This window comes from Oenanthe melanoleuca, chromosome 14 (assembly GCF_029582105.1).
Source record: "Oenanthe melanoleuca isolate GR-GAL-2019-014 chromosome 14, OMel1.0, whole genome shotgun sequence".
Classification (NCBI taxonomy): domain Eukaryota; kingdom Metazoa; phylum Chordata; class Aves; order Passeriformes; family Muscicapidae; genus Oenanthe; species Oenanthe melanoleuca.
In genome coordinates this window covers 1,170,680-1,189,803 of record NC_079348.1, presented here as the reverse complement: position 1 = coordinate 1,189,803, position 19,124 = coordinate 1,170,680, and the positions used below count along the sequence as shown (strand labels likewise).

General features: G+C 45.9%; 1 protein-coding gene across 4 annotated transcripts in view; it reads right to left on the bottom strand.

The window, feature by feature from the left end:
* Positions 1-19,124, bottom strand: part of XYLT1 (xylosyltransferase 1) — a 159,800-nt gene that overhangs the window by 23,731 nt on the left and 116,945 nt on the right. For 2 of the 4 annotated variants that reach the window (XM_056503406.1, XM_056503404.1), the window contains 4 exons: positions 18,870-18,950; positions 6,639-6,855; positions 2,761-2,937; positions 633-892 (listed from right to left, as the gene is read on the bottom strand). In XM_056503406.1, the coding sequence (XP_056359381.1) occupies positions 633-892; positions 2,761-2,937; positions 6,639-6,855; positions 18,870-18,950 (735 nt within the window). The remainder of the gene's footprint in view (positions 1-632; positions 893-2,760; positions 2,938-6,638; positions 6,856-18,869; positions 18,951-19,124) is intronic. The other 2 variants (XM_056503405.1, XM_056503407.1) reach the window with 1 other exon arrangement.

The following is a 19,124-nucleotide window of genomic DNA, read 5'->3' as shown; positions in this document are numbered from 1 at the left end:
ATAAGAAAGATTGAAATGAAAGCCATCTTTGAGATACCAAAGCTTAGTCACTAAATAGCTAGAAGACAATAGGAGCAGCGAGCAGAGGAGCACTGACCTGCAGTGCTGTCCCCAGTGCCTGGCAGTGCCCATGTCCCCAGAGCAGTGCCCATGTCCCCAGTGCCCAGCAGTGCCCATGTCCCCAGAGCACTGACCTGCACCTGTCCCCCTCACCATGCAGGGTGCCCTGGGCGCGGCGCAGACCCAGGCAGGAGGAGTGGAAGGCGGTGAGCGCCACCCCAGTGCCCAGAGTAGTGCCCATGTCCCCAGTGCCCATGTCCCCAGAGCAGTGCCCATGTCCCCAGAGCAGTGCCCAGCAGTGCCCATGTCCCCAGAGCAGTGCCCATGTCCCCAGAGCAGCACTGACCTGCAGCTGTCCCCCTCGCCATGCACAGCACCCTGGGCGCGGCGCAGCCCCAGGCGCGAGAAGGAGTGGAACATGGTGAGCGCCACCCCAGTGCCCAGCAGTGCCCATGTCCCCAGAGCAGTGCCCATGTCCCCAGAGCAGTGCCCATGTCCCCAGTGCCCAGCAGTGCCCATGTCCCCAGCAGTGCCCATGTCCCCAGCAGTGCCCATGTCCCCAGAGCACTGACCTGCAGCTGTCCCCTGCATCCTGCAGGGTGCCCTGGGCGCGGCGCAGCCCCAGGCGCGAGAAGGAGTGGAAGATGGTGAGCGCGGCGTCGCTGAGCGCGCCCAGCCCGTCGGGCTCCTCCCAGAGGTTCTCCCAGTAGGAGCGCAGCCCCGGCGTGCCCGGCGGGTAGGTCCCGTACAGGTGATAGTCCAGCTGCCCGATGATCTCCTGGTTCACCACCGCCTCGAACTTGCGCGCGAAGAAGGTGGGCCTGGCGGTCTGCTGTGGGGCAGGGCAGCAACACACACTCAGCTCCGTTTGCACACCTGACCCTTCGTCCTGAGCAATGGGCTGGAGATGAGGACGTGAACTGCTTCTCTTCACAGGTCACCTCTGGGACCGTGCATTGTCAGGAATGTTAAGATTCAGCTAAGAGCTGCGTAACTCAGTGAAACTGCATTCACTCAGTGAGATCCCTGCAGAGCCAGAGCCAGCCCCCCCTGCCCTGCTCAGGCAGCTCTCCCAGGGCAGCAGCGCTGGGATGCTCCCCAAAGCCCCATGGCAGCCTGGAGACAGCCAGCACTGACACCTGTCATGCAGGCAGCAGTGCACTGTGGGCTCAGAAGAGGCAGAACAGCATTTTTTGTGCATGGATTTGGTGCTAGGAGGTGGTAAGAGGTCTCTGGGAGAGGTGCCATTCGTGGCTCAGGTTTCTCCACCTCTGACTGGTCCTGCCCACATTTTTATTCTGTGATTGACACGATCTTGGGCATAGAACTGCTTTATATGCTACTCAACTGCCATTAGCTTTCAAAAAGTCTTTGTTTCGCCTTGCTCTTATTTGAGCATAGGTCCTGAGCTGCCAAGGAGTTCAAGAGTGCCCCAGATGGCTGGAAAATTCTTCTGAGGATGCTCAGTTTTGCTCTGAGATGGTGCATGCTGCAGGCTTTGAGATCTGGGCTTGCTTCGTGCCTCTGTGGGAACAGCAAGCCCCAGCCTTCTGGTGCTGTGTGCTCATGTGAGGGGCTCTCTCACAGAATGTGTCAGAAGCTGCCTTTACATCTACTCTAATTTTGAACTTTCCTTTCCAGCTCAGTTTACCTGATTGTTTTCTGAAATATCATTGTGGGTTCACAGCCTGGAGCAGGCAAGGCTCTGCAGTCTGGCAGGAGTTTTTTAAGACTTGCCATTTATTGTGTGCTGGAGAATTCCCTGGATTGGTGCTTAGGGCAGCAGAGCCTCTTCTAGATAACATCTCATTTGCTCTTTTTGTGAGTGCCTGTGTCACTGACTTCAAGCATGCCAGGCAGGCAGCACATTACAGCAAAGAAAAGATCTCTGTTTCAGAGCAGGCATCATTCCTGTGCTGCAGGGTAACACATTCCCCATCCCACACAAACATGCTTTATGCAGGGAGCCCTGAGGAGCTGGAGGGGTGGAATTGCAAATCTGGTGACCTTGAAACAAGAGGCTGTTCATTCTCAACAGAAGATACACAGGTCAGACACAGCCTGGAGACTGAGTGCACCCTGCAGCACAGGACTGCTCTCACGTCTGCCTGGGGGAAACTTTCACAGAGGAACTGATTAAACCTTCTTAGACAGTCCTGCCAAACCTGGGTGATCAAAACCTCATGACTAAGGCTCCCAAAACCACGAGATAAACTTTAATATGATCATGCTGATGAATATAATAATGAAAATGGATTTTGTCTTGTGCTGTGTAAGTCTCTAGCACGCACACTAATCAACTTCTAAGCTTTTTAAAAGATGATAAAGATTGCTTAACACTGAAAGCCAGGAGTTTTGGGAAATGATGAAAGGACCTGAGCTGGAACATTGGAAAAAACCTTTTGCAATAAACTCACAAGAGTTACCAAGCAATAGTGGTACAGTCAGAGATGTGTTAAGCTTCCCAGATCACCAATGCCAAGGAGTCCCAAGAGTTGCTTTGTGACCTTACCATGCAGTGGTATGTCTCCAGGGCCAAAATATAGAAGACCTTATCTTTCATTCTCCTGAAATTAAGATCAGAGCTTCCTCACATCTCTTTCTCCACCTGCCTGATGGGGTCAAAGCCTCCCTCCCACACTCAGCCAGCTCCCCAAGCCCAGCACGGGGAAGAGCCCCTCTGCAGGTGTGTGCAGTTACCTGGAAGCGGTGGAAATCTGCTGGTTTGAAGTCGTTGGGGGAGCAGCCACACCAGTCCACAATGTGCTTGTACTGGCACTTGCAGCCCAGCTTCCTGTTCCAGTTGGTGATGCGCAGGTTGTTGTCCACCATGGAGTCGCAGAAGGGGCTGTTCTCCAGCACCGTGTGGAAGAAGGACTGCAACAAACACAGAGCACATCCCCACATTCAGCTCCTCAAACTTCCTTTTTCTCCTTGTGCTGGTTGATGTGGCCAGAAATGTGAATTCTGTCCCATCTGTTACCCCAGCTGGGGCAGTGCCCCTGATCTCCTGGCACACATTATCTGCTCATGGGCCATCTTTAAACCAGCTGGGCAATCATCTTTATCTTCCCACAGCCCATCCTCCCTCCAGGAGATATCTCCTGTTCATGGCCACTGAGTCCCAGGGCATGACTGATAAAATTCCATCATCCCATGGGAGATGCTCCAGCCAGGGGAGCAGCCAAGCCTTTCCTACCCAGATAAAAACTGAGATTTGGGACACCAAGGAACCTTCTTCCCACTGGATTCCAGAGGAAAGCCAGACCTTTCCACATCATCCCTGGAGCTTCAGAGGAAACTGCACCTTCTCCAGGAGCACTGCTCCAGCTGAACCACATCTGCCCCTGCAGGAGGATGCAGCCACCATTGAATGGGACTGTGCCAACACCCTGACTGACTGACGGGTGTCAGCTTGGATTCTGACTCTGGCAGGGCTGGGATTGTTCTGTGTAATACTGCATTGCTATTTTAATTTTCCTAGTAAAGAACTGTTATTCCTAATTCCCATATCTTTGCCTGAGAGCCCCTTAATTTCAAAATTATTATAATTTTGAGGGAGAGGGTTTACATTCTCGATTTCAAAGAGAAGCTCCTGCCTTTATTGGCAGACACCTGTCCTTCACACCAGGACACTCCTTCACTTCAGCTCATGGGCCCAAACCTAATGCAGGTGACCCATTTTCATTTGAAATGACAGAATTAACAAGCTCTATTGTTCTGCCACACATGAAACACACTCTATGAGCCTGTATTCCATAGAGCATGGAAAAATCTCAACACTCTACAGACACAACCAAACTGTAAGAACACACAGCTGAGGTCCTGCTCCAAAAATCTGGCACAGAATAATACAAAAACCAGTTTTGGGCACTGGCAGCCTAAAGGACCTCAGGAAAGACACCAGTGCTTGCAATAATTTCATTTTTTTTCAGCTGTATGAGCAATTCTAAGAAATGCCCTTTATTTCCCTTCTGTAAGTTACTCCCTGGTCTAACAGATTTAGGATTATTTTTCTGAACAATGTGCTAATGGCATATTTTGTATCCCAAAACAATTGTCAAAACCACACCATCAGTGGTTACTCTGATAAAAACAGACTCTCAGACAGCTCTTCTGTGGGTGTCTATCTCCAGTTCCTCTGAAAGACACTGCTAGTTGAATGGCTTTGTTCTGAAACACACCATTCACCCTAGGCACCAAAAGGACATTCTGCCTCCTGCATTTACATCTGAAATTGTAATTCTGTATTTGCTGACTCATGGCAGCATGGAATTCCTATTGGGCAATCCTAATTATACCATCATAATATCAGCAATTACATAACCCATGTGTAATGAGGACTGATACAGCAGGTTAAGAGCCAGTGAAGGCAGGGCCATTTTACAAAACCAGCTATGTATCTTACAAAGGAAACCTTGTAGAAAAAAGCTAAGGAATGTCATCAGTTTTAGCCCTGCAAGAGACCATTTCTGGAGCAGTGACTTCTCTTTAAAATCAGCAATAGTAAGATCTATAAATAACCAGCATAACATTAGCATGGCTGGCCCCCAAATAATCCCCCTACCCTTTTTAATGTTAAATGACAGCCCAGTGAATATGGATTTTATGCTTGAACTGTTTGGTTAAACCTATAAAGGCATCCATTGCCATTCAAGCGAGAGGGGAAAAAAACCCTACCCAATTACCCATTGCCCTGTGTCCTTTGACAGCAACACAGGAATTTCTCTAGATAATGGATGAAAAGGTTACCAGAGTAGAGAGACAAGGTGATTTTCAACAGAAACGGGATCAAAATAAGATTATGCAACATGTGTGTGGAATAATAAAGCTCTACCAAAAGATAACAATTGCTGTGCTCCACCACAGCCTAGATTTTCAAGGTTGGTGTCATCCATCCCTCCAAAGGTGCAGGAGGCAAGGCAGTTCTGGTTTAAAGCAGCCATCAGCTGTTCCCTGGGCTGGCTGGGTGCTGCAGGTGGGGAGCAGAGCCTGGCAGGCAGGGCAGCAGTGAACCTGCTGGGGCAGGGGCAGCACAGGCTGCCAGAATCCCTGCAGGCTCTGCCAGAATCCCTGCAGGCTCTGCCAGAATCCCTGCAGGCTCTGCTCTCCTTCTCCTGCAGGCTCTGCCAGGCTCCCTGCAGGCTCTGCCAGAATCCCTGCAGGCTCTGCTCTCCTTCTCCTGCAGGCTCTGCCCTCCTTCTCCTGCAGGCCCTGCCAGGCTCCCTGCAGGCTCTGCCCTCCTTCTCCTGCAGGCTCTGCTCTCCCTGCAGGCTCTGCTCTCCTTCTCCTGCAGGCTCTGCTCTCCTTCTCCTGCAGGCTCTGCTCTCCTGCAGGCTCTGCTCTCCTTCTCCTGCAGGCTCTGCTCTCCTGCAGGCTCTGCTCTCCTTCTCCTGCAGGCTCTGCCAGAATCCCTGCAGGCTCTGCTCTCCTTCTCCTGCAGGCTCTGCTCTCCTGCAGGCTCTGCTCTCCTGCAGGCAGCACACATTCCTGGCACAGGCAACACCCCACACTGCTGTGCATTCCCCTTCTGCACCACTTGCAGCCACAGCGACTCCTGAGTGATCTAAATGATTTGTGACTGTGCCTCCTAGCTGAGTTTTGAACAGAACAATAAACCTTTGTTTGCAGGGTTTATATTTTTAAAGAACAGCACTGGATAATAGCAAGGAAAGCTACTTATGAAGACAATTCGCCATCTCTAATATCCTTCAAAAGCTTTGTGCAGGAACAATTTGCAAGCAAAGGGCAGCTGGATTTTTGGTTGTTCAGTAACAGATTAATAGGCTTAGAAATATAAAGCAAGCCACTCTTTGCAAAAAAGTCCCACAAACAAACAAAGCAATAAACAACTGCAAAAGATGTTCTAACCTAAAGGGCTTACTCAGCACAGAAGTCAAATTTTCATTTCCCACTGTGGGATGCTCCAAAGCTCACTGACATCAGGTGAAAGCCCCCCTGACTCCAGTCAGATCTCTGGGACCAGCAGAGACATTACAGGTTTGAACACAGGTGATCCCAGTCAGATCTCTGGGACCAGCACAGAATTACAGGTTTGAACACAGGTGATTCCAGTCAGACCTTTGGGACCAGCACAGACATTACAGGTTTGAACACAGGTGATTCCAGTCAGATCTCTGGGACCAGCACAGACATTACAGGTTTGAACACAGAGAGGTGACTCCAGCCAGATCTTTGGGACCAGCACAGACATTACAGGTTTGAACACAGGTGATTCCAGTCAGATCTCTGGGACCAGCACAGACATTACAGGTTTGAACACAGGTGACTCCAGTCAGATCTCTGGGACCAGCACAGACATTACAGGTTTGAACACAGAGAGGGGATTCCAGTCAGACCTTTGGGACCAGCACAGACATTACAGGTTTGAACACAGGTGATTCCAGTCAGATCTCTGGGACCAGCACAGACATTACAGGTTTGAACACAGGTGATTCCAGTCAGATCTCTGGGACCAGCACAGACATTACAGGTTTGAACACAGGTGATTCCAGTCAGACCTCTGGGACCAGCACAGACATTACAGGTTTGAACAGGGACTCTTTGCACCCACATACCTCAGCAGGCAGCAGCGTGTAGGAGTAAAACCTCTTCATCTTTGTGACCAGATCATCATTGGAAAAGGTGACATATTCCACAAACTTCCTGTTGAGCAGGAACCAGTCTGAGCCCCCGTCCACCGTGATGCCCTCGGGGATCTTGCGGTCCCCCAGGCGCCACATGTGCGTGTCACACTCCAGGAACAGCCTGTCCAGCCCCTGCTTCCTGATAAACCTGGGGGAACACAGAGCAGCCACCAAACCTTAGCTTGTAGCGTGCTATCAGCAGGAGCTTTGTAAATAAAAAGTTACTTTCTCAAGCAAAAAAGGATCAAAAGGTCACTTGTTTGTATTTCTGTTCTACTCGTAATAATACAGATACATTTGATAAATGATTGATTGGTTATATGTTCAGTTAGAGGCAAAGGTCAACAGATTGCTTTTAAACATCATTTACACCTTCTGCTGTCCTAAGGCAGCACAGGTGACAGAGATCTAGGGCAGGAAAGTCCATAATGTTCATTAACTCTGAACAAACCACTGTGAAAGAACTGCAGCATGAACAGGAACTAAACACAATCTTCTCTCTAAATAAATTCAGTTTTTAAAAACAGGAGAATGTACATAAAGGTAAAATAACCCATTTTCTCCTATGCTATTATTTCATTAATTTTTCTATAGGGATATAGCCAATTAGGAAGAAATATCATTGTATTGGACTTTGTTGTAGAATGAACAAGTTTGCTCCATTTTCAAGTCTCTGAGGAACAATGTTTTGTTATTGCTGAACCATGAATAAGAGGAACAACTGCAGAACTGCAAAGTTATGGAAATGAATTATTTGAGACCAATATAAGAGAAGAAAAGCTGGGAAATCAATCTGTGCTTGAAAGCACTTTGGACTGGATGCCCACTCATGTTTGAGACTGCCTAATCCAGGTTTCTGTTTGTTATGAATGATTTCCCTGGAGGAGAAGCAGGGCAGCAGTGGGGGCTGAGAGCATCCACCCCTTGGATGAGCACTGGGCACATGCACATGTGCTGAGCAGTGCCAGTGTCACCCTGCAGAGCTGTCTGGGGACAGGACTGCAGCACCTGCAGGGACAGGGGCACAGCCTTCCCCTCCTGAGCCTCAGCTGTGCCAGGCTGCTTCAGCAGCAGCTCAAGGTGACATTTTCCTGGTGCTCAAACACAGGCTGCTGAAGGAAAGGGGAAGAATGAAAGTGAAGGAACAAACACCAGAGCTTTCTGCAGTCCTGCATCTGGAAACATCAGCATTAACCCCCGAGGCCACCTCCCTGCTTCCAGTTCTGTTCTCTACCAATCCAAGGGCTGAGCTGCAATTATGAAATGGTGCACATTAATTTTCTAAAGGACCATAAATGACTTCAGGCTCTATGTCCTACTGATAGCTGTGTCTCTTCACAGCATGAGGAGAGCTCCTCTGTTAACACAACAGGCTTGAAAATGTGTAAATGAGAGTCAAGAAATTTTTATTTCCATGAACAAGTTTCTAATTTCATGTTCCATTATGAAGGATAATAGAAAAGTCTTGCAATTTTAATGCAGTGCTCTGGAATGTAATCTTCAAATTCAATATTTATGCAGTTATCTCCAAATCAAATATTAATGTGCCTGAAAGTTTGGTCATTTATTTATTTCTCTTCAAAACTAAATGCTCATTAGAGTTAATTATTTTAAGAAAATAACAGAACTTTATTGACTATATTTAAATAGGGACATAAAGTTCTTTTCCATGAATTAATTTCTTTCAGCTGCTATCTCTACCAATTTATCACCTTTTACTCTCCTTTTCAAATAGAAGGTTCTTTGACTTCAATAGAAATCCTCAAAAAAAACAACAAACCAAAACAAAACAACCCACCTGGCTATTTCAAGGCTGCTCTACACAGAAAGTGCCTCAGCCTGTGTGACATGACACAGCTCCCAGCTCTGGAACAGCTTCAGCCTCATTGTCTGAGCTTGGCAGCAGAGGAACATGACCCCACTCCAGAGGAGAAGGTCCCAGCAAATCCTGACTCACAGCTTCATGTTTTCCAAAATAGTTGGCAGGCTCCTTTTTTTTTTTTTTTTTTCTATATGTGCACAGTGCTATGGGGTTTTTTTGAGCTAATGGCTTGGAAAAGCAAATCTCAGGATATGGAGTGAAATAAGCCAATTCCTGGAAGTACAACTGTTTTCACATTAAACCTCAGCCCCAAATCTTATACAACTGGGTTAGTAGAAGGAACTAAATGTGTTTCCAATGACTCCCCCTCCAGCAAAGCAGCACAGCCCAACTGAAGAGCTGCCATGCCTTTAGAGCTCTCCAAAGAAATGACCCTTTTGCTTGTGCTCCTTTGAACCCTCCCAGAAACATCACACCAGGTTTCAGAGATGTGACAGCTCAGCAGAGAGCAGGTGCTTGTCAGAAGGATCACCCTTGCTGAGCCTCTTCACACAGTCACTACACCTCATGGAATGAGGCACTAGCAAAGCAAACCATTTCTGTGGCCTAGGAAGCAATAATTTATACAAGAGTGTGGAGGCACAGCTCTCCACTGGGCACTGCCTGCTGCTCATTTATGTTCCTTGGGAGCCAAGGGGACCAAGAGCATTTCAGATCTGCTGGAAGCTGAGTAGGAGGGGCTGCTGGCACAGGGAGCTGAGCTGCAACCAAAGTGGAAAAGGTGGATGAAACTCCCTTTTCTCCCTCCAGGCTCTCTGCTAGCAGGACTGATGCTACTCCAGCAATAGAGGTTTGGGCACTCAGGCAGGCAAGAACTTACTCTAAGCACTCTGAATACTGCCTGAGGGAAAGGGAAAGGGGTATTTGTATGCCACATAGGCCTTTTCAAGAAGTGAAAAACTCTTCAACACCACAAAAAGTTCATAAAGATTCTGGACTAGCCATCCAAGAATGATTGCAGTCACCTCTGAAAAGAAAGATAGGAGGATGGAGGGCAGGAGCATGACCCTCCTGATTTGTTTCTATTCTTATGCTGTATTTCATTAGTTTCTGGTTACGCTCAAGAGAACACCAAAACAGTAAATTTTAAAAAGCCAGGCCAAGCTTCAGAAAGAGCAATGAAATGCAACAAAGGGGTGGTTTTCCCCCTTGCCTTTCTCTCTTGGGTCTCACAAAATAACTTGCAGGTAACTCCCAAATTAAAAGTAGGAAAAAAACGAAAGGCTTACTAACAGCATTTCCTTAATCTTAGACAATGTGGAAAAATTCAGGTGCTCCCTGTCACCCTGAACATCAGGTGAGACTGGCACACCTCTGCCAGCTGCAAATGCACTGGCCAGGACAGTGACATCCCAGGGAACCAAGGTGTGGCTGGCCAAATACAAGAGAGATTACCATCAGCTGAAGACAACCGGCCTTTCTCCTAATCTAAAATAACAACAGGAGTAAAATAACAATGATAGGAAAAGAGTCAACCAGGAGAAAACAGAATTCAAATAAGGGTTAAGAAAAACATGCCATTTTGCCTTATTCCATGGAACACTCCATCTAAGGCACCTTCTGCTTCCCCTTAACAATTCTGATTCTCCCCAGAGAGGCTCCAGCTTTAGGACCTGGGTTGCACTCAGAATTAAGCAGGGAACAGAGGAGACTGAGAAGCATGGACCTGAGCTCAGCCATCAGCCACTGACACTCATGAAAGGTGCCCCTGCCCTGCCCTGTGTGTGGTGCAGCCTCACAGCTCACACAGCTCCACAGTTATTTTTACACTTTGCTAAAACCCACTGCCTGCAGCACGTGGTCTGTCACTGAGTGTAATGTCAGTCCAGACAGCTGCAATCCAGCTCAGGGAATTCCTTTCACTTTGTGGCTTATTTAAAGACTTATAACTGCATTTCAGACAAGATTCTAGGACTGTATAACACATAAAGCATTTGTAACTTGTGTAGCACATGCTCTACAGCATGAGTACAAACACAGCCCAGCTCTCATGATGTTCTAACTGCTAATAAATATTGTCCCACAGTTACTTAATGCAGAAGCATCACAATCAAATATTCTTCTTTTGGATGTTTTCTCCAATGGCCAGTGCAAACCACAGCAGCTTGCAGAGACCTCTGTCCCTGAATGCTCTACTTACATACAAGGCAGAGAGTTTGCTATTTTCTGTTTCCTGAAGTTTATGAATGAACAAAACTTCCTAAAGCATGGGAGGCTATCAGATTGCTAAATGCCATTTACCAGTAACTCCAAAACTAAAATGTTTTTTCTGGAAAGAATGTATCTGTTAAGGTGAAAAGGTTTCTTCCTAAATGTTTCCTGTTTCTGGCCTATTGCCTAGAAAACTTTCCATTAGCATTTCCCTGTTAACCAGGTGCACCTGCCCAGGACCTCATCATCATTACTCAGGACTTAAGAATAAAAGCTAGGAATAAAAGTTTATTTTGGGTTGCAAAGCAGGATATAACTAGAGGTATGTCTCCTATCACCATCTGTTAACCCAGCTGGGCAATCATCTTTATCTTCCCACAGCCCATCCTCCCTCCAGGAGATATCTCCTGTTCATGGCCAGTGAGTCCCAGGGCATGACTGATAAAATTCCATCATCCCACTGGGAGATGCTCCAGCCAGGGGAGCAGCCAAGCCTTTCCTACCCAGATAAAAACTGACATTTGGGACACCAAGGCACCTTCTTCCCACTGGATTCCAGAGGAAAACCAGAGCTTTCCACATCATCCCTGGAGCTTCAGAGGAAACTGCACCTTCTCCAGGAGCACTGCTCCAGCTGAACCACATCTGCCCCTGCAGGAGGATGCAGCCACCATTGAATGGGACTGTGCCAACACCCTGACTGACTGACGGGTGTCAGCTTGGATTCTGACTCTGGCAGGGTTTTCTTTTATTTTAATTTTCCTATTAAGTTGTAGTTTGTTTGTTTGTTTGTTTTTATATTTACACATACCAGTAAAGAGCTGTTATTCCTATTCCCATCTCTTTACTTAAAAGCCCCTTAATTTCAAAATTACAATCATTTGGAAGGAGAGGGTTTGCATCTGCCATTTCAAAGGAGGCTCCTGCCTTCCTTAGCAGACATCTGTTTTTCAAACCAAGACAAAGTTACAGAACTCTAGCAAAATAATTCCTCACAAGTCCAAATCCAAAGTCAAAGCAATAATCTGTGGAGCTGGAGCTCCACTAGCATCATGTCCACATTTCTGTGAGTGTATGTGAACAAGCTCTGCATGCTTTGGCTTTATCTGCTCCTCTTAATTGTCTTTAGATGAAAATTTGAGGAAGAAAGTCCATTTCAGTACAAAAAGCCAAGTAAATATTTTTACAGATGAGAAATGTGGGAGTCACTTGCCAGCAGTGTTTGCACAGCCACCCTGGAAACCAGAGTCAATCAGCTGGGAAGCACAAAACAGTAATTTGCAGTTCAGGTGACCAACTAGAAAGCACTGAACAATAATTTGACAATCATGAGTGCAGCAGTTGCAAGAAGTAATTTGTGAGCAATCTCTAGGCTACCACACATCTCCATAAACCAGGCACTGAAAAATTCTTTATAATCAGCAGATTAATGAATCCCAAACCTGTGCAGGGCAGAATCACTCCCTGCCTGCTCAGGGGGGAGTTCCTGGCCTCCACTGAGCTGCTGAGTCCAGCTGCCCCTGCTCTCACTCCATTTCCATCAGTAACTCTGTTCTACCAAGGTTAAACAATATTTACCACACCTGAAATGATTAACAATTGGCTGTTTATGAGAGGATGTTTGCTGAGAGCTCCTCCTGTCATGCTGAAAGCCTCCAGGGCTGACCCCCCCTCCCAAAAAGGAGCTGGTGCTTGGAAAGGGGAACAGTGGCAAACAGAAATAGCACCTACTCAGTCTGTCAAGATGAGGAAGATTTCTCTTCTCACTGTGACAGCATCGTGTGCAAAGCACAGAACAAACAACTCCTGCTGTTCCAAAAGGCCTTGAAAACAACTCTCAGTGCAGACAGAAATGATGGAAGAAGAGAAAGAATAATTGTAACCTGCTTTTCAATGTGCTTGAAGAATGGCATCCTAAATGGAATTGCTATTAGGTCAAAAATGTTATGAGAGCAGAATTCTTATCTTTTGTTAATTCCCTTACTCAGAAGAAGATATTTAAACACATTAGTATCTCAACAATCCCCCAAAGCTTTAATGCCAGTGCAGAAACAAACATCAAAAATATCACAAATAATTTCTCTCTTGACTGAATTTGCTCTGGGAAGATTGGATTTCCTGATTGTGCTTATTTCAGGAGCAAAAGCCAAAGCCATAGATAAGCACACAAACTGAAATGCTTTTAGCAGTCTTGGCCACTGTGCTAAACACTCAGGAGTTACCAAGGAACACAGGAAAATCTTACTTTGAAATGAGATTTGTGTTTGCCCCCTGTGGGAGTGCAGGGAGGGATGGCCACACCCTGGGAGGACAGGGGTGAAAATCCAGGTGACACAGCCACCAAAAGTAAGAGCTGAGAGATGCAGTTTGTGATGTTTGTTCCTGGAGCTCCTGTGGCAGGAGCTGAACTGCAAGTCATGGAACAGGATTTTCTGACAGTCCATGTTACCACAGTTGTTTTCAAAGTATTAATTCTATTAATTCAAAGTGTTAATTCTGTCTTCAGTTAAACCTGGGGCAGACTGCTGCCACAACACTGGGCAACAGAAATTCAGATCATTTACAGTGCAGCAAAAATGGTACAGTAATTTGAATTTCTCTTTCAAGATACAAATTCACCCTGAAATATCATGTTCAACGTGTCCCTTCTCAATCCAGGGTATTTTTATGGAAGCCAAGCAGCCATGGCACTGAGGGTATTCCACATGAGATGCTGGTGACAGCTGATGAACACACACATTTTATCTGGTCATTATTCTGTCCTATATGGACAGGATGAGACTTTTCAAGCTCACAAGAGGTACCTCATATGCTATATAATTAGTTTCTGCTTCTTGCATTTGCAATCTTCCCATAATACCCATTTAATGCTCTAGTCCTAGCACATCTTTGCATTCTATTCAGAAGAAATTTCTCAGGATTCTTTCTTCTTTTTCACCTTTTCCTACATATTAACTTTCACTGGTTTTGAAAAACTTTTCTTTCCACCTTCTCTCTTTCAAAGGAGAAGTTTATTTTTCAGAGAAAGTTTTAAAAAGCCTCGATGTTTCTCAATATTTTAATGCTGCAGGTCAGGGAACAAAATGAAAAAAACTTCTAAAATTCTTTGGTTGAAGGAAACATGCAAAGTCTATTTTTTGCAGTAATGACTCCACTAGGAATTGCCTTGCTCTAGCAGCAATTCCATGCATTTCCTTGTGAGCATAAAGCTCAAGAGAGACTTTCAAAGACTTTCCTGTGGGTTTCTTTCCCCCACTCTTCACTTACACAGTATCTTTTAAGCAATACTGAAACAGCTTTTAGAAGGTCAAAAATGAAATGGCTTCTTCTCACCATCAGGGAGAGCAGAACTCAAGTGATTCTGTTTCTTTTTATATTAAACAGGAAGAATTGCAGAGGATCATATGCAGAGATGTAGCATGAACTCACCACAGACACTCAGTGATATGAAAACTGACATTTTACCATCTGTTTGTCTCCAATAAATGTCTTCTCTAGAAGGTTTCTTGTCTCCTCACAAGGGCAAGTGTGAGTCCCTTCTTTCAGGGTTTTCAAGTCACCAAATCAGGCCACTGACCTGTGGTTACACCAGGGCCAACAACACTGATGAAGCTTAAAATGATGTTTCCTGTCACAAGCATTTTATAAAATGCCTCAGGACCTCAGATGACAGGGCTGTTCACATGGCTGCAGCTCAATGTTCTTAGATAGCAAAAAGATTCCTGATTCTTTTACCACTTTGTCAGTTTTCAGCTCCTCCCTAATTCTGTCCTTGCCCCATGAAGAATGGTACTCCAAACCTTCACTTAAAGCACCTTCCTGAACCAGATGGTCCTGCTGCCCACCCCAAGGACAAAGAACACCCTGCTCTGTCCCATGTCAACATGGTTGGTTTTGTTTCTCTTTGCACTGACAGCTTGGAGCACTGTTTTCCAACACTGAGCAGAAATAAAAGCCCTGCAAGGAGGTGAATTGTCAAGCTGAAGCTGTAGAGGCTTTATGGCTCCCCTAATGCTTAGCATAAAGCACTAGGAACATTTGAATGCCTAAATTTTTAAAGTGCAGTCTCCTTGCAGAGAAGATGCATGTTGCTATTTCAGTCACTACACTTCTCATGCAACTGTTGGGCTGAACTACTTCCAGGCAAAAAATAGATCTCAGTCCATGTGCTCCAGAATACTCAAGTGCTCTAAAAAATTTAGCAAAAAAAGTATGAGGCTGAGGGCAGTTTGTGCCAAAGGAACAAATATGTTACATTAGCAGCAGGGTAAGTGCTGTTAGGACATCAGCAACAGCAAGGTCCAACAGCAGTGATAATTGATCAATTTTCCCCTGGTATTTGGGCACTTACTGGGCAATTCATCAGTGCAACAAACAGCAGTGGTTACTGTGGGATCCATGCTCCTAACTGGCCACCAAACCCATGGGCAGCACAGCAACAAGCAGTGTGTGTGACTGAGGAAAAAAGGCATCTCTGGATGGGGTGACACAGATGTGTGCCACAGGGGAGGTTTTGGGAACATGCTCCAGCCCTAAGGTTTCTCCAGCCCCTGAGAACTGGGATGGGGCTGTGATGCTCCTTGGTACAGTCACCAACAGCTCTAAAATTATCTGGAGCCCAGAAACCAGAAAGGGAACAACACAACTGTGAGCAGCAATGAGGAGAAAAAATCAGCAGAAGAACAGAATATGGACACATACCAACATTGTAAGTGCCTTTTCTTTAGCTGTTTGTGTTTTGCCTCTGAGCTCAAGGTTCCTAGAAGATGTAGCAGCTCCAGCCTTCTCAGCATGTTCCCACTGTTTCCCAAATGGCTGCTGTGGAGAGGTTTCTGTACAAACCCCCTTTTCCTGCCTGCCACTGAGGATGCCACATTTGACTGTCTTTATATTTTATAATACATCTGACAGGTGCTGCTCTTGTCAAAAAGAAATAGTCTTCTGTGTATTCCAAACTGCAATAGCTTATACAACTACCAGGTATTCACTTGCTTTTAATTGTCTGAACACTGAAAAGAGGAGGAGATGTGCTGCCCACTGAGCACTGTGCAACAACTCCAGCCCCTGTGTGCAGTTCCACTTCATACATCCACCTCTGTCAGGAAATGATCCTTCTCCAGCTGAGTGGAGGAGCCATTTTCACATCCATTCTCCCTGCTGAAGCCACTAAAGGCAAATCAGAGCAATGCACTTTTTCATGACTGGCAGAACTAAAAGAAAACTTAACTCTAAGAGGAAACCTGGTTTCTCTCAATATTTGGCAGATGTACTGATTGTGAACATGGCTTGAATACAAAGTGCACTGGAATTGAGCTGTACAAGCATTTCAGGTTTAAGATGGCACTTCTAATCTTTCTCTGTTGTATGATCCAAAGACTATGATTACTTAAAATTAAGAGTTTTCAGTTGTTTACAAGGCAGACTAAGACAGTTGAAAAGCTTATTGATTAGGTGCCATTATTCATCCACAAATTAAAATTAAAAGTATCAGCAAGGGTTATACATTGCTTTCAATTATGCTTTGGGTGCTGTGCTCTGCATTATTAGTTCATATGTTTTGAGAAAAACACCTTGGACCAGCTAAATCATTACTGTACATGGGGCAGCAGCCAGTATAGTCCAGCACCCTCTGCCTTATTATGGCTTCAATTAGTTGTTTTAAACAAAAAAATCTGTTTCAGTGTGTTTTGAGATAGAATATCCAAAGGGAGTTTTCTTCCATTGCCCAATAACATGGACACTGGCCTGTGTTCTAAAAACTGTCCTTTTTTTTTTTTTTTTTTTTTTTTTCTTATCTTTTTGCTGCCAATCCTTGAGGCTGCTGCTTCTCTTCCAGACCTTACTAAGCTCTTGGCCATATCATTCTCTTCATGGGGTATTTCTTTTCCCTTGGGCTGTGACAGGATAAAGCAAAGAGCAAAATTTAAAAACTGGAAAAATTAATGGGAAAAAAACAAAAACACTGAGTTTAGCTGTGGAAATTCCCCATGCAAAGGTCACAAGAGGTTGGGAGAATATTGTAAAGCAGCACCACTGCAAACCCTTCTGCTCCCTGGGGACACTGGCTGTAGGACAGGCCACAGGGACAGCCTGGCTGAGCCTTTGCTCTTGGCTCACCTGAGCTTGTAGGAGATATTTCATTCCAGAGGATTTCACCATTCTGACCACAGGGAGAAACCTCACTGGTGTGAGCACAGCTTACACACCTGGGGACTCAGTGAGATCAGCTGGGAATTGTGTCAGATGGGTACAGAATATGAAATATCAGGCTAGAAAACTTCACTTTTTTAGATATTTCTCTCTCAACAGGTGGCTGTGGAGCTGGAAATTCACCCACAATACAAACAATACAATAGAAATTACCTTTTGATCAGCTTTTGGAAACAAGGGAATGCATTTTTACCCAGCAGCAGCTTTACTCAGAGGCATCTGCAGCTGCTGGCTTGAGTGTGTCTACAGCTGCCTGGGCTGCAGAGGGGGGAAGCCACTCTGCCTCCCTGACAGAAATCTGGGGACATGCCAAGGCAAATGTGAAAGGATCCATTCATCCAGTGGTCAGCAGAGGCAGCACTTATGGGACTCAGGGATTAGGCAGCCATGGCAGACAGGGATGGCAGATCTGCACTCCTGTCCCAGATCATGTCCCTGATGCACGGGGAATTTATGGTGCAAATCCAGGGGAAAAAACAAAACAAAGCATGGTGGCATGTTGAAAAAAGTTAAAAGGTTTTTAGTTGTTTATACAAAGAGAACCATTGAACTACTAAATGAGTTTGCTATTCCTGTGACAGAAGGACAAGAGGCATATCAGTTCAGTTAATTATTAAATTAATATCAGTTTAATTGATCTAAATTGTTCTGATGCAGCTGAAGTTGTCGTGTTTGAGCCAGCCTGATGTTGGTGCATCATAATCCATTAGTTATTTCCTTAGCCAGCTCAGGGAATTTGAGAAGACTCAGGGCACCAGAGGAGGCAAGAGACTGACTGCTTTCCCTCTCTCATTTCTGACACTAACTCTGCTGCCCATCACTACTGCAGCTGAGCTGAGTCTGCCAATCACTCTGACACTCTGCATTTCCCAAACCAGGGACTCTCCTGTGAAAACTGTTGACTTGGCTTTAAATATTACTCCTCACAGGATTATTTTTTACTACCTGCTATAGAATTTCTGCACACACAAGACGAATGCCCGTGAGGACTTAATTTAAACAGGAACATGACAGAATTGATAAATCTGGTGACAAGAGTAAGAGAGAGAGAGGAGAGGGACTTGTGAGTTATTCTGCCTGCCTGCTGTGCTGAACACACAACTCAGTGTGTCACATTCTCTGGGTACACTTGACATTTTACAGAATAAAGGGAAGACCTGGTGACCCAAGCAGAACAAAACAGCACTTCTAGATGCAAAGCCACTGGGACTCAGCAGATGGAGTTGCTGGAAGTGCAGCAGAACTGCTGTTATGGTACAAAACCAGAAAAAAAAAAAAAAAAAGAGGAACAGCAAAACTATGAATAAATAGGAAAACAGGAGCACTGCAGTCAGATGGGAAACTTCTTTCATCTGCAGAGGTTGTTAAAGCCTTTGGAAGATGCTGCTCCCTCAAATCACAATGGCAAGTTTAGTATTACTCATGACTGGGAGGAAACACAGCATATTCTCTTCTCCCTGAGACCTGTGCAGGGTGGGTTGAAGAAGATGGACCTTCAAGGACCTCCAAGGACCTCCAAGGACCTCCAAGGACTCCAAACTTGAGTAACTGTGCAAGCTCCAGCCACCATCCTCACTCTTGCTGGCACTGCAGCTGCTCCAGGCTCTGCCCGTGCCAGGCTGAGCTGCAGAGCTCAGCTAAGCCAGGTCTTGCTCACCTGGGAGCAGCTGGGCAGTGCTGCTGGGTGAGGCAATTGCCACCTGCTCACAAAGATCCATCTGTGCCAGTCCATGGGGATGCAGCATCAGCCTGCTCCGTGCCTGTCCCAGTCTGGGCCAGGAAACCACCACGCTCACACAGCGTTTCCTCCTGGCTCACTCTCCTTCCTGGACTGGGGATTTCTGCAGACAGGTGGTGCTGGAAAACCACCACCATGCAATAATTCTCAGCTGTGATAAGGAGAGGAAAGGGCAGCTCACCTTGCATTGTCCCTCCCGTGAGATTTCAAGAAGTTCATGTCGCGATATCGGGACAGGAACGCCACCAGCTGATCGTTGGTCCTGTGAGAGAAAGAACAGAGGGTGCACAAATGACACTGTGAAAACCACAATTTATGTATTCATTGTTCTCATTTAGGGACCATGCTCAGACTCTGAGGGAGGTGGCTCCACGACCCCCTCTGCTCAGGAAGGGTTACTTGGAAGCAAGCACAGCTTTATCACACCTGAACAAAT